The 14,306-nt window shown below is 58.8% G+C and overlaps 1 protein-coding gene across 3 annotated transcripts in view; it reads left to right on the top strand.

The window, feature by feature from the left end:
• SLC37A1 (solute carrier family 37 member 1) overlaps window positions 1-14,088 on the top strand; it is a 52,791-nt gene extending 38,703 nt beyond the window's left edge. For all 3 annotated transcript variants that reach the window (XM_032865278.1, XM_032865277.1, XM_032865279.1), the window contains 8 exons: window positions 67-129; window positions 650-735; window positions 1,681-1,729; window positions 2,874-2,947; window positions 5,419-5,497; window positions 10,318-10,415; window positions 13,205-13,269; window positions 13,681-14,088. In XM_032865278.1, the coding sequence (XP_032721169.1) occupies window positions 67-129; window positions 650-735; window positions 1,681-1,729; window positions 2,874-2,947; window positions 5,419-5,497; window positions 10,318-10,415; window positions 13,205-13,269; window positions 13,681-13,696 (530 nt within the window). In that variant the 3' untranslated portion in view covers window positions 13,697-14,088. The remainder of the gene's footprint in view (window positions 1-66; window positions 130-649; window positions 736-1,680; window positions 1,730-2,873; window positions 2,948-5,418; window positions 5,498-10,317; window positions 10,416-13,204; window positions 13,270-13,680) is intronic.
• The last annotated feature ends 218 nt before the right edge of the window (window positions 14,089-14,306 follow it).

Below are 14,306 nucleotides of genomic sequence, written 5' to 3'. Positions count from 1 at the left end.
CCAGAGGGTGCCACGTGGGGTCTTCCTTGGCTGTGACTTGCTCACAGACACATGTCATTTTCTCAGATCACCTGGACGCCCGACAAGCCGGGGAGCTCTCCACCCTGTTTGATGTGGGCGGGATTTTTGGTGAGTCCTTCCGCCCTCTTGTCCTTGGCCGCAAACTTGGGGGGGCGGTAAGTGAACATCTGGGCCCATGTTCTCGCCGAGCTGACTTACTATCTGGAGGAACGCGTGTTCCCCAAAACGTCACATCACCTGAGTGGACGTATGGCCGTCCCTCTGGGGGACGGTCCCCTGTCCCACATCTGACTCAGGGCCCAGAGTGGTGCTCCCTGGGGAGCAGGGGCCCGCCTCGAGGTAGGCGGCCAGCTGGCGTATTAGCGCCCTCGCGGTGAAGGGGCTTCGCGGCCAGCCTGGACCCAGACTCCAGACTTGCCCTCTGTCTCCCTGGGAGATGCCCCCGGGTTGCCCCCATCTGCCCACAACCCCACGGGGCCTGTTCACTGGGATGGCCCCTTGCTAACGGTGAACGTGGCCGGGGATGTGGAGGAGGACATGGTTCCCTTATTGCTGCTGTCCTGTACCCTCCGCATCCTCTTGCCCTGGGGACCCGGGCCGCTCCGGGCCTCACCTCTCTGTGTTGCAGGTGGGATCTTGGCAGGTGTGATCTCAGACAGACTAGAGAAAAGGGCATCCACCTGTGGCCTGATGCTGCTGCTGGCGGCCCCGACGGTGAGCCTGGGCCCCCCCACCACACCCCTGACCTGCCTGGGCCCCGAGCCTCCAGAAGCAGCCACCCTCCCTGCCAGCAAACGCTGTCACGTCCTGCCCAGCCTCAGCCCCATTCGTGGCTTGTTGTTTCTGGACACAGACTCTAGCCTCCGAGCCCCTTAGCATGCCCCACAGGCCTGCCGGGCTCCCTCCCCCAGGTGCTTCCCGTGGCCACTTCCCGTGGCAGGGGGCAAGTGGCCAGCCCAGCTCTTCATTCATCCCTGGCTCCCTGGGGGCCATTCCTCCCCGCCCCTCTCCTCTCCCCCACAGGCTCCTGCTCAGCCTCTGGGATGCCCCACCTCCCTGACCCTGCCCCACTGTCGTGCTGGATTCTGCTTTTCATGCATTTGGTGGCACACGACCCTGGGCAGGTGACCTTCCCTTTCTGGGCCTATTGCCTTGTCTGAGAAATGAGGGTGCCGGTAGCACCCCGTCCCAGAGGCAATGCGAGGGTCTCTAAGTCAGTACCGTTTTCCACTCGTAATTTCAGGCATAATGCCGTCACCCATCAGCTTGCTCTGTAAGCGTCTGCGCGTCTGCCACTCTGGCAGGCCGTGTCCCCAGGACAAGGCCCAGCTTGGGGTCTGGGACGCTGCCCCACACAGATCCTCTGAGGGCCTTTACTGGGGAAATACGTGTGGCCCCCGCCGCAGGACCCCTTCAGCGCTGCAGCTGTTCGGGGGGCAGGGGACAGCGTGAGGAGGGGACAGTGGCACGGAGCCCAGGGAGAGCTGCCCAGGGAGCTGAGAGCGGGAGGCGCCGTCGGAACCCGTGCAGGGGCTGAGCCTGGGGACTCCCGCGGGCCGCCCAAGGATCCCCGCCTGGCTTTTTAGAGAGACGGGCTCCGGGGCGGTGTTCGGCCGCCTCTGGTAACCCGCGGTTCCCCTGTGTTCCTGCCCTTGCCAGCTCTACACGTTCTCCACCATCAGCAAAATGGGCCTGGAAGCCACTGTCGGTGAGTCCGTGCGGCTTTTCTCCTTGCGCGGTCAGGTTCCGTCCACGCAGCTCACGGAGACAAAGCGGACAGCACGGAGGCATTTGGCTGGGTGGGCTGGAGCGCTGGTGTGGCCGCAGCAGGCCCGTGTCCCTCTCCTGGCGGGACACCTGCTCCCAGAGGGAGGCCTGCCCGTCCGCGGGTCAGAGCGCGGCTGTGGGAGAGCACAGGCTGCTGCGCCGGGGCCGCGGGGAGCCCCCCAGAAGACGGCAGGCAGGGCTGTGGGGAGCGGGCCGGAGCCGGGCAGGGCACAGCCTCCCAGCTGGCTTCCGTCAGCGGCCGTTCTGAGAGCAGTGCCGGCCAAGGGGCGCTCTTCTTAGCTTCCCCCTGATGATGCCTCTGGCAGCTGGTAAATATTTCTTCTGTCGTAACAAGCTGGCAGCAGGGACTGGAAAGGAAGCAGCCTGTGTGTGATCCCATTAGAAGTCTCCAGAAGGCAGGTCGCTGACACGTGGGGCCGTGGGGTTCCCCATGACCCACTGGTCCAGAGGCTTCTGCCTAGAGTGTGAACCAGAGGCTTGAGAAAGTGAGCCTGGGGGGTGGCGTAGACGCATGTGTTCAGAACCAAGTGTGTTATCCTGCCCTCAGGAGCTCAGCTGCACTGGGTCTCCATGTTCCCCTCGGGGACTGCCACCAGCGGCTGTGGGCGCTGAGAGAGAGACAGCCCTTTTCACTGCAGAGAAGGCCATGGCTGGAGTTAGCACACCGCTGGCACTGATGACAGGGAGCCCTGGCACAACCAGGGCAAGTCATGCTTGGGACACGAGGGTTCTGCTTGCTCCTGGGGGGTCCCGAGCTGTCCCTATTGAGGGTCGAGGACACAGGAGTACCAGGTCCTCCGGACACAGCCGGAGCCTTTGGGGGAGCGTGAGAAGACCTACAGACCTCCGTGGGCAGGGTTGAAGGCAGATGCCCACCACGCTTGGCCCAGCGTGTCCACTTCCCAGACGCACGGGCCGCCTTCCCAGCACCCGCCTGCCTTCCACTCAGGCCGGCCCCGCCTGACACTGGGCTGCTCACCCCAGGGCAGCTGAGGCTGGGGAGGCTCTCCCAGAGGGCACTGCTTTGCTCCTAAATGCCTCCTCTGCTTTCTGGTTTCCCACAGCCATGCTGCTCCTGAGTGGGGCCCTGGTCAGCGGGCCGTACGCCCTGATCACGACCGCCGTCTCCGCCGACCTGGTGAGTGGCCACACGGCTGAGCACAGAGCAGAGGCAGGAGCCCGTCCTTGCTGTCCTTCTTGACAGAGACAGTCACTCTCAGTAAAACTGTGTCTCGATAGAAGCAGTTTTTCTCTGGGTTTTTCTCCGTGCTTGTAAGTCTCTTCTGAAGCAAATGCAGGGAGATGCTGCCCCCGGTCCATCCCAGCAGAGCTGAAGGGGCTCGTGTGAGGCCCGAGGTCAGAATCCAGCTCGCTGGCCCCCTCCTCTGTGCTGCCCTTGCTTAACCCGGGGGCTGGTGACCCTGCGCCCCGGAGGCCGGCCACGGGGCCCCAGATCAGAGACCCGGTGGGGTCGGCTCCCCCTTCACCCGGCCCCTGCTGTGCCTGGCCGGCCCTCTGCTGGTCTGCCCTGGGATCCGGAGGAACTGCCGCCCCCACTCCTCCCAGAGGAAGAGGGTGCTAACAAGGTGACCTAGGACTAGCGATCAGGAGAGCCCGGCCCCGTGCTCTGGGACCCCGGGGAGGCAGGACCACCGTCATCCACCCGAACAGATGGACGTTTCACGCAGTCGTCAGGTGCCCCCACCTGTAGGGAACGCCACACCAAGATACAAAATGCCCTTTAAAAAGCTGTTTCCCTAAATAAACGGGAGAAAAGAAACAAATGCCCCATAGAGAAGACTTTACTGGGTGCTCTGTCCTCAGGGAGGGGGGCACGCTTCGCTGCCCTTAGGTGTGGGCTGCACACAGCGACTTCCTCCCAGCGCAGGGGAAACCATGTAGCTACGGGGAGACCTGACAGACCCTCCCCCCCACCAGGGGACCAAGGTCAGCACTGGCAATGACAGGGTGTGACAGCCTGCGCCCTGGGCATGTGCCGTGAGGGTGGCACCTCCCCTCTGTGGCCTCCGTCCCCAGACCCACCACCCAGCATCCCGGCAGAGGGGCATTCCGCTCGCGACGGCGTCCGAGAGAGGGCAAGTGTCAGACGCCGTCAGGAGGCATGATGGCGGAACGTCGTGCGGTGTCCTGGACAGAAGGACGTCAAAGTAACCTTTAGCTAAAAGCCCGCCTGTTAGGTGATCCTGGCGCACGGGCGTCGGGACCTTTGCCGCAGCAGCTGGGACGCGGGAAAGTGGGTACAGGGCACGTACACCCCGTGTGCGATCTGGGCCACATGTCCGCGCACCTGAGACTGCTCTAAAAGTAAAAGCTCATTTAAATTCATAAGCAGGTCCCCAGAGCTGGTTCGTCGTCGGGTGGGCAGGACGGCCGGCCTCCTCGGGCCCCTGGCCTGGCATCCCGCCCCCCATCGGGCCTCCGAGGCCCCTGGAACTTCTCTGCCCCCTGCCCCAGGGACACACCTCTCTCAAGTCCTTCTAGAATCAGACCCCGAACTTCCCGGCCACTCACTCATTCTCCTACTTGGCAACCCAGGCACCTGCGGACCCCGCACCTGCCCCCACCCCTCCTCCGGGGCCAGGCGTCTGCCCGACACTGCGCCCTGCTCAGTGGCTCCTGCCCGTCCTCCCCGCCCCAGACGAGCAGAGGCCCTGCTGTGCCGGGTCAGCAGAGAGAAGCAGAGGAGGGGCACGGGGGAGTCCAGCAGCAGGCCCCCCTTTGTGCTGAGGGTGTACCCATGCTCCTGCCTGCACGGGGCACACAGAACATTCTGGAAGGGTCCACACCAGACCACTAACAGTCGTCTGCCCCATGGGATCAGAGGACAGAAGAGGGACTCCCAACTCCAGAAAATGTGGATTATAGCCAGTTATCGCTTCCTGTAGGTGCTTTGTTTTGTATACTTCTGTGGGCACACACACAAGCACCTGTAGTTACCGCCTCGGGTTTGTGTGTGTAGTTTAGGCATCTGGGCACTATTTCTCCCAATTAATTTTTCTTCCTTTATCGTCCTCAGTTGGTGCTTCTTTCTCCCATCTCTCCGTCTTGCTTTCTGAAACCCAGAGCTCCTATGGGTCTGTCATTTAGGATTGGGTGACTCCCCACATTGGCTTCTTGGGTCCTGCCTGCCTCACACCTTCCTGGGCATTTGCTGAGAACCGGGTGGGCGTTTAGGTGGTACAGAGCCATCCCGCACATGTCACAGAAAGCCCCTCACAGGAACGGGGAAGTGGGCGTTAGAGCTGGCGTAGCTCAGGACAGGGATGAGTGGCGTCCGTGTGTCTGTCTTCCACATTGGCTGGTGGGGTGTGCTGAGGAAATATTTGCTTAAGGAAAAATTCTGAGAGCCCTTTCAACCAGAATATGTTTGGACAGAGATGTCTGATGAGGTTTTACTGTTGAAAACCCTTAAACTTCGTGTATCTTTCCAAAGTAAGTTGGAATAGAGTTTAAATTTTCTGACGGAAAAACACCCCACGTTTTGAACTGCTTTGCCAAGTTCAGGCAAATTGCTGTAAGAAGGTGCGGGCTCGTTTCTCGCTGAGGCTGCTGGGATGTACCTCACATTTGCTGTCCCCTCTCTCCTAGGGCACACACAAAAGTCTCAAGGGAAACTCGCATGCCCTCGCCACTGTGACTGCCATCATCGACGGGACTGGCTCTGTAGGTGCGTGGGTGTTTTTAGCTCTAAGAGTTCATCGTGGTCATGGGGGAACCACACTGTCCACCTTGTCACATCCCAATTAACCAGATGCCAAGGATTCCAGATGTTTTGGTAATATTAGGATGGGCTGGCCTTTTTTTTTAACTGCATGTAACAGTCTTTACACTATTGTTATAATGTTGATTCTAAAAGAAAGTTGATTATTGGGGCACCTGGCTGGCTCTATCGGTAGAACATGCCACTTTTGATCTCAGGGTTGTGAGTTCAAGTCCAACATTGGGCATAAACTTTACTATAAAAACAAATAAATAAAATTCAAAAAAAGAGATTATTTTTCCAGAATCAGAGATTATTTTTAGTTTGATGGTATCATCGTGCTAGTAAAAGTATCTTTTTTTGTCTACAAATGAGTGGAACTCCGTAATTTAAAAACACAAAGGCTGATATGGGATTTGGGCATCAGAGTCTTACAAATGGCAGAGTCCAGAAGAGAGCGGTGTGACATGACGGTTCTCTGTGACATGATGGTTCTCTCTCTAGAGCCTGAAGGAAAACGTCAGCAAAGACTTACAAGAGGTCCCCTTTCTTAGCTGATTTGACAGAGGGAACTTAATTCAAAATTTAATCCTGATACACAATATGTGTATAAAATATAACTTGGCAAAATGGGAAATCTCTCTCAGGTCATAAATGTGGTGCTCACATGTGCTCGATAATTTACTAATAATTTCTATGAATGGAAAAATATAGGACTCAGAGTTACTTAAAGTTCAGTTAGTCTTTCAGCCGAGTTGCTAATTCACGTTAATAATTTATGATAAAAACCAGCCAAGGGAAATTTGATGAATGCCATTGCCACAGAGCTCAGATAATTGTTATCGACAAGTTTAGATAATGAAAAAAGGAGGTCTTAACAGTTGTTACTGTGAAAAACCGATGTTTGCTAGGACCAAACCATGGCACGCACACAGACGGTAGGAGTGCGCAGCATGGGGGGAGGACCGTGGGTGGGAGGGAGAGGACACGGTCCCCATGTTCGGCCTTTTACAAACTTGAACAGATCCGAAGTGTGCGCAGATCTGGGGGCCGTGGGCGTGGAGGCGCGTGTCCGCGGGTCGCTGGCTGCAGAGGGAGGACGGGCCCGGCACTGGCTGCGAGTACTTTCCCTCCGTGTGAAAGAACCCGTGCTCAGGTTTTCACCAAAGTCAGCCGCTGGCAAAGGGGGCTGCGGGCCGCTGGTCCCTGTTTATCCCTCCCGTTCAAGACGGACAGAATCTGTCCAAATGGCAGGAACACTCACAGGTCCCCAGGCGCACAAGAGTCCGGTATTTCCAGCCTTGTTAGGGTTCTTTTTTTTTCTTAAAGAGGCTCTTTTTTTTCTTTTTTAAGATTCACTTATTTATTTATTAGAGAGAGAGAGCATGGTGGGGGGCAGAGGGAGAAGCAGACTCCCCGCTGAGCTGAGCCCAATGTGGGGCTCGATCCCGGGATCCATGAGATCATGACCTGAGCCGAAACCAGGAGTCGGACACTTAACCAGCCAAGCCCCCCAGGCGCCCCCGTTCCGGTTCCTGAAGAGCACTCAGCGGCATCCTCTGGAGAAAAGGAAGGCGGCAAAGTGAGCAAGTCGCTCACTCAGAGACTGGTGGGGGGAACCGAGCCAGTGGCAAGCGCGTTCTTACCGACCAGTTAGCAGGCTGCCGTCAACATTCTTGACCTTTCTCGAGCCTCCTGCCAGGAGCACATGCACTGCGACTGCCCCTGCCCCTGCTCCAGGCACCTGCCGTCCTGCGCTGGTCCCTCTGCAGACGTGGGGAGCTGAAGTTCGGGAGGTCGGCTGCTGTGGCGCACGCGGCTACCCAGGAGGATCTCGGGGAGCATCCCGGTGTCACCTGCTGCCCCAGGCTCCCGCAGGAGGGGAGCTGTGAGAGAGGGCTGGCTAGATGAGGAGGGACACCTGGGCATCTAGGACAGTCTCACAGCAGCAGACGCAAGCTCTTGCCAGACGCAGGCGGCTCGGTAAGAACACAGTTCCACCTGAGCCGGGCTGTCCTTCCGCACCGGTGTAGGACCCTGAGGATTTTCTCTTGGCGGTGCCCACCGCCCTGTGTGTAGCTGGATGGAGACAGCCGCCGTCCTCTCCTGGACGCCCACTGCTGTCTTACTAACGCGGAGCCTGAAGTCCTTCCCGCCTCCAGTGTTGGCGGCCCCTCCTCTTCTGTATCGGGGCACATGTTTCCCCTACTGCTGTCTGGTTTTAATTCTTGGAAAACTGATTCATCAGAGGTTAACCTTTCTGGATTAATCCTTCCATTTTTCTTCTTTTTTCCTTCTCTCCTGTCTTTTTCTCTTTTCTCTGCTTTTAGAGCTGTTCTTGACTTTACTTTCCAACCTCGTCTTGGAAAGTTGCCATAATGTTAACATTCATTAGTGTTTTTCTGCCCTTTTCATGCATCCCATTTTCTGTGGGTTTTTTTTTCCAGTTTTATACCTTTATTTGACAATCAGTTATTAGTTCTCATTCCACACATTTTGGAGATTTTAGAGATTTTGATAGATAAGCGACGTAGAGAGCTTTCTGGAGAATCATCTTGTTACACTTCCTGGGCAGCCGCACACGGACACAGTGTGGAACGTTCCTTATCCCTTTGACCAGACAGCGTGGTCGAGCCTGGTGTCAGTGTGTACATCTGGAGTTCCCATCTCCTTCACGGCAAATTTCCAGATCTTTCTGTGTGCCAAGGGGCACGCATCTCAGAACCCACTCCGTGGACGTGCTTGTGAACCAACGTTGATGGTGTGTTCTCTGATCACTGTGCCGTTGAAGGCAGAACGGCCCTGGTCACCACCCTTCTCTGTGGGAGCCATTGTGTGGCGTTGGAAGGAAGGGCGTGAGTGCTGTGGGAGAGGGAGAGCCTAGTGCATCCCGTTCTTGGTCGCAGCATGTGTTAGACTGAATCGTGTAATTACTGATACTGGTTTTCAGGTATAAATGTGAGAATATCGTGTGGTTCAACTTGATTTTCTGTCCATTTTCTGAGGGTATTGTGATTTTCTGGGCATTTTAGCCTCCCCAGCTTGCTTGTTTCCTCTAAGTTGCCCTCCTCCCTGCTTGTTTGGGGCTTTCCTCAGACCCAGATGAATCTGGCCGGCCCTTCACATGTTCGTATTTAAGACCGAGCCACCAAGCACTTCCTAGAAGCCCTTTGTGCGTGGGATGATATCAGCCGCTGGTCTTCACGGCCACGGGATCAGACTGGAATCTGGAGGAGGAGAGCCCTGGTGCCCGCTGGGGTGTGGGTCTTGGGACAGCACTCCCATCATTGTGTGTCGGGCGGGGTGGGGGGGCTGCTTGGTGGGGGTACTGGCCTTCCCTGCGTTCCCCGACTCCGTCGCTGCCCCATCCCCACCCAAATCCCCAAGCCCAGTGCCTCTGCCCACAGTCTGAGGGGCTGTTCTCTTGCGAAGTGGAGGGGTGGCCCCTGGAGTGATGCTGACAAGGAGAAAGCTGGGATCAGGAGAGTGGAGGGACGTATCCAATAATTCTTCATGAAAGAGTCTCACCCACAGCCCCCCTTCCCTCCCTTCCACCCTCCCCTGCCTCGTGTGTGTGGACGGGCCTGCCTACGAGCAAGGAGTCCTCAGGCCGCCTCTCTCCAAGCAAGGAGACTGGAGACCATGACCTTGTTGTGCCCTTGAAAGTCCATCCTCCAAGAATGGTGCCGTCTCTCATCTGCCCTTCTCGTTGTGGGCTCGTAATTTGTTAAATTCATTTGTGGCATATGTCGGTGTTGGGAGGTGTAGAAATGAGCACAGGTGAGCAAGCCACCGTGTTTACCGGAAGCTTCTCTGAGACTTAACACGCACGATCATTTCTCAGGTAAGAAAGTAGTAAGGGCTGTCTGTAAACGGTTGGAACAACATTAGTGCATGCAAAGTGGGAAGGACCCCGTACTCCTGCCTCTCGGGGTCAGGTGTCAGGGTAACTTGCTGTAAAGTCTTTGTATTTCTTACCGGGCCGAAACGATGACGCAGCCTGTGCACGGGTCGCAATCTATTCCCGTCGCTTTTCGGACAGTAAATACCCAAACTGTGGCAGCGTTCTTGGGCGTCTTCAGGCATTTTGAGGAATACTCGCTTGCTTTCGTTTAAAAACGAAAAAGCATTTTGACATAATTTTAGACTTACATAAAAGTTGCAGAAATGCGGAGAATTCCTGTATCCTGCATCTGCTTCATCGCCTTTCCCACGCGCGCACTTTGTAACACATGCACGCGCACACGCGAGAACATAATACGCGGGTTTGCCCGGACCGCTTGGGGGCAGACGACAGACACGTACTCCTTCACCAGGGGTGTGTATTCAGTGTGCGTTCCCCGAAGAGGGAGAGCCCCGGGCTGTACGCCCAGCTCCCGGCTGTCGCAGTGAGGACGTGCGCCGGGCACGGTGGCCGCACCTTACTCCTGCCTCGCTACACAGTTGCGTACTTCGTACGTGCGCGCCGGTCAGATCGTGCATCCGATTCGGGGCTGTGCCGTAGTTTTTCTTTGGGATTGTTGGACCAAGAGAATGAACATTTCAGGGTCAATACGAATTTTCAGATTTGTTTCCAGAGACTGGTGGTGCCAGCCACGCCCCACCGTGCAGGGTACTGGAGGGCCTTCCACCCCACCCAGCCTGAGCGGGAGAAGGAGCTGCTTCTACCGTGTTTTTCATTCACGGAGGGGGAGGTGTTGGGCACCACGCTGTGTGCGCACGGGGTCTGGGTACGCCTTCCCGAGTCTTCCTCACGCGGCTCACGTGTGTCCGTTTGCCCCTCCCAGGAGCGGCCCTGGGCCCTCTGCTGGCCGGGCTCCTGTCCCCGTCTGGGTGGAACAACGTGTTCTACATGCTGATGTTCGCGGACGCCTGCGCCTTACTGGTGAGTCTCTCTGGTTGTCGACCGCACGCTGGGGACGCTTCTCCAGGGGAGCTGCGGGCCTCGGGGAGGCTTGGCCTGTGCTCGTGATACGAGGCCTGCCTCTGCATGGTCAGAGCACACGTCCTGCTTGCAGCTTCGGGCGGGACAGTAGGGAGGCAGAGAGCAGGGGCACCCTGGCGTGGGGCCCCAGCCGGCTGTCGTGTCGCTTCCGCGGTGGCTAGATGGGCATCAAATGGCACCCCGAGACAGGACTGTCCAGGGGACCGGAGGAGATGGCAGGCCGTGACCCACCTCCCGCACGGCGATCCCCCTCGCCCCAGTGCCCCCGCGTCCAGCAGCCCCATGTGGAAGCAGCCCAACTCCCAGCACCCGGGGGTTGGGAAAGAAGAGCGGAGGCTGCGGGGACAGGCACCGAGACTCGGGTGTGCTGCAGGACAGACAGGACCCGGCCCGAGTCAGAGGCGTGCAGCGCGCCCCAACAGTGGCTGGTGGGCAGAGTCCCCTCCCGGAAGCAAGTTGGGGATTTGGAAATTTCAGCTCCGTCGATCACACAAAGGCTCTGAGTTTTCACTCCAGGACTCCCTGTTTCAGACAGAATCCAGTGCCACCTTTCAACTCGGGGCCGTTGGGTTTGAAGACACTGCATCTCAGAGTGTTTGTTTCTGTTGGTGCCTGAGGGTGTGGCTACGTCAGCGTCCCCAGATCATTTCAGCTCGGTGGCGGTGAGACTCCCATCAGGGAGGGCTGTTCGAGGACTGGAAACTCGCCTTCTCCAATCCTGGGAGCACATCCGTCCCTTCTAGCCGCCCAGCAGCTCCGAGGAGAGGCAGGGTGTCCACAGGGCCCACGGCATCAAGACAGCATAGACGAGTACCGAGGCCCTGGCTGGAGGCATGGGCGAGTCGCCACTCAGGAACGGCGGGACCACTGCTTGTGCCCCTGGGGAGAGGACAGGAGGTGTCGGGCTGGGCTCCAGCGGGCGGCTCACCGGCAACACGGGCACGTGGGTCCGAGAAGACGAGGACCAGACGGACGTACAGTAAGCAGGCGAGACGCCACGAGAGCTGTCCAGGGAGGAACGGAGCCCGTGGGCACAGACGGCGAGCTCGGCGAGCAGACAGCGCCAAGTCCGGGGGCAGCTTGGACAGCGAGGCGGAGGCTCGGTTGGAGGGAGACCACGCACAGAACGGAGCACACACAGGTGGTCTGCTCTGAGCCCCCCGGGCGGGATCTCGAGACCGGGAGGGGGCACGGCACTGGCCGTGCAGCCACAGAGCTTACAGACCAATGTCTCGGCTCCAGAAGGACAGAGATAAGAACATGAACATACCCGCAGGCAGAAAATAACCAGAAGGAGGCTGGACCGGCCCCGGTGAGACGAGCGGTGTCAGGAGACGGGCCACCCCGCAGCAGGGGCTGGCGGTGGGGGGATGGGTGTGAACTTGGGACGCATCAATCGTGTGTCTGCTGGACCCCGCCCATCTGAGGCTGAGAAGCTCGGCAGCCCGGGCAGGTCACCCAGCGGGGTCAGATCCGGGCGCCCTGCAGGACTGTCCGGGGAGCATGACCGTGATGGCCGTGCTGTCACATGTGTGGTCTTATACCTGCGGACGCATGTCACGGGGGCTCCAGGTGGCTTGTGTCGCCCGCAGACATGGCATTTCATCACCTTTGACCTTCAGAGTCATTGCCCCTTCGTGTCACATGATGCACCGGTCGTCTCCCTCCCTTCTCTGCCCTCCCCTCCCCTCCCACCATCTGGGTCCTTCACACGTGGGCTTTGGTGGCGCATGCAGTGGTCCGGTTCCAGCTCCCGCAGAGCAGGGGGATGCTGGTGAGCTGGCTCAGGGTCCCAGCTTGCCCAGCAGAAATGTCACTGTCATCACCAGCCCTGTACTGAGCGCCTGACGCGCTCGCTCCCTGCGTTCCCACTCCAAGCGCACGCGCACGGCTTGAGGGGCAGAGAGAGCAGCCGGCCGTGCTTCTCTGTGGGGGACACGCCGGTTCTCTTTAGCCTGATCTCGTGGCATACAAGGGACTTCGAGCTCCTGCTGGAAACGCAAGCCTCAGAGACAAAAGTGTCCCTGCCCCCTAGAGCTCCAACCTGAGCCGGGTCTGGCAGAGCCACGTGGGTTTTCAACCTGTGCTGGGCTTCTCCCAGCCCGCCGTCCCTCCGGGCCCGAGGGCACCTGCCGCCTTGGAAGAGGCAGGGTCCACCAAAACCAGGAGCCTGTTTCCCTGCACACGGGGCCTCCTGTGGGGCTGCTGCTGGTGCGCAGAAGACCAGACCCAAAGCCGCCAACAGCAAAGCCAGTTCGCCGGTGTCCTGCCTTGCCATTAGTCCGGCTCTGGAAAGTGACTCGGCCCTGTGAGCGGGAGGGAGCTCGAGGGAACGGTGGCAGGTGACGCAGAGCTGTCCCTGGTTTATTCCCGCAGCCGCCCCGGAGGCCGCAGGCGAGGGTCCCGGCAGAGCCAGGTGTCCCCCCCCCCACCCGCCCCAGTGTCTCCACCATCGTGGATCACCTTGTCTTTCTTCTGTTTCTGATTCGGGTATCTTATGGTTGGACTCATTTCATTTTAAACGTTACTTGATCCCAGAAGTGTTAGGCTGAACTCTGTCCTCACAGCCTTAGCTCCAGGAGCGCAGCGTCCATGGGCCTCTGAGTCCTTTCTGTCCTGAAGGAGCCTCAGAGTCCCCACGGGCAGCCTGGCAGGTGGCATGGGGGCCGCCTCTCTGGACGCAGGCTCCCTGCCCACAGTAGCCGCTTCTCCTCTCTGTTTGGGTGCAGTTCCTGATCCGCCTCATTCACAAGGAGCTGAGCTGCCCGGGGTCTGCGGCCGGGGACCAAGTTCTGTAAGTGGCCCCCGCTCCCGCCTTCCCAACGCCAGGTCAGAGGCCGCTCTGGTGAACCCACCCACTGACCCTGACTTTGCACATCTCATTCACGCTCATTTCTCCCAATGTTGGGGTGGCAGTGGGGGTCATCTCTCCCCCAAATCTGGGAAAAACATCAGGGAAATTGCCTTCTTTGTTGTCTTGGAGCTGCAGCTTTGTGACAGAGATAGTCCCAGCTACAGGTGTCCTGCTCGCGCTCCTGTCTTCCATCCTCTGTCCCCCGGGGCTGCCCACTCCATGTGGCTTTGGAGACCCCGCCGGGAGGGAGAGAAACTGGCTCTGCAGGGTTTGCACGTCCAGCCCGGACGCAGAGTCTCGCCTGTGACCATCGCTGGCTGTGTCACCAGCTGCCCTTTTATCCTCTTCCAGGTTCAAGGAACACTGACCCCTCAAGTCCCCTGGAGGGAGGCTGGGCCTTTCCTTCACACACTGTCAAGGAAAAGTTCAAATAAAGGATCCTGTGTTGGAAAGAGCGGTATCCCCTTGCCTTTTGCACACATCCCTGGAAAAGACACAAAAGACACCTTGAGAAGTCCGGGTCCTGTTTCGGGCGAGCTGTGGGACTCACGACGGCATCCAGGAGGTGCGGGAAGTGCTGTGTCCACGGCGGAGCCTGGGACGCCCGACGGGACAGGCGGGCACCCCAGCAGCTGCTCGGGACTGGCGGGGGGGTGCTCGGGAGCCGGGGTGGCTCAGGTGTCCCAGTCTGGAATGTGAGAGCAGGTGAGCGCCACGCTGGCGGGGACCAGATCCCGCAGTGGGTGCCCGAATGCAGCCGGCGCGAGGCCCAGCCTCTGGAAGGACAGAAGAAACCACGCCTGGATCAGACACCACGACGGAACTCAGAGCCGCCCCAGCACCCAGAGGACTGTTGCAGCGTCTCCGCCTGCTTTGCGGCCCGAGCTCTAGCCGGCGGGAAGCGAGCAGCTGTGAAGCCATCTAGAGGCCCCGGGAGTGCCAGCCGGGACACCCGGACACATCTGGGGTCCGAGCTC

The sequence above is a fragment of the Lontra canadensis genome, unplaced genomic scaffold (assembly GCF_010015895.1).
Source record: "Lontra canadensis isolate GAN:19392208 unplaced genomic scaffold, GSC_riverotter_1.0 scaffold29, whole genome shotgun sequence".
Lineage (NCBI taxonomy): Eukaryota > Metazoa > Chordata > Mammalia > Carnivora > Mustelidae > Lontra > Lontra canadensis.
Note: the sequence above shows the minus strand (reverse complement) of the source record. Positions and strands in the feature narration are given on the sequence as shown.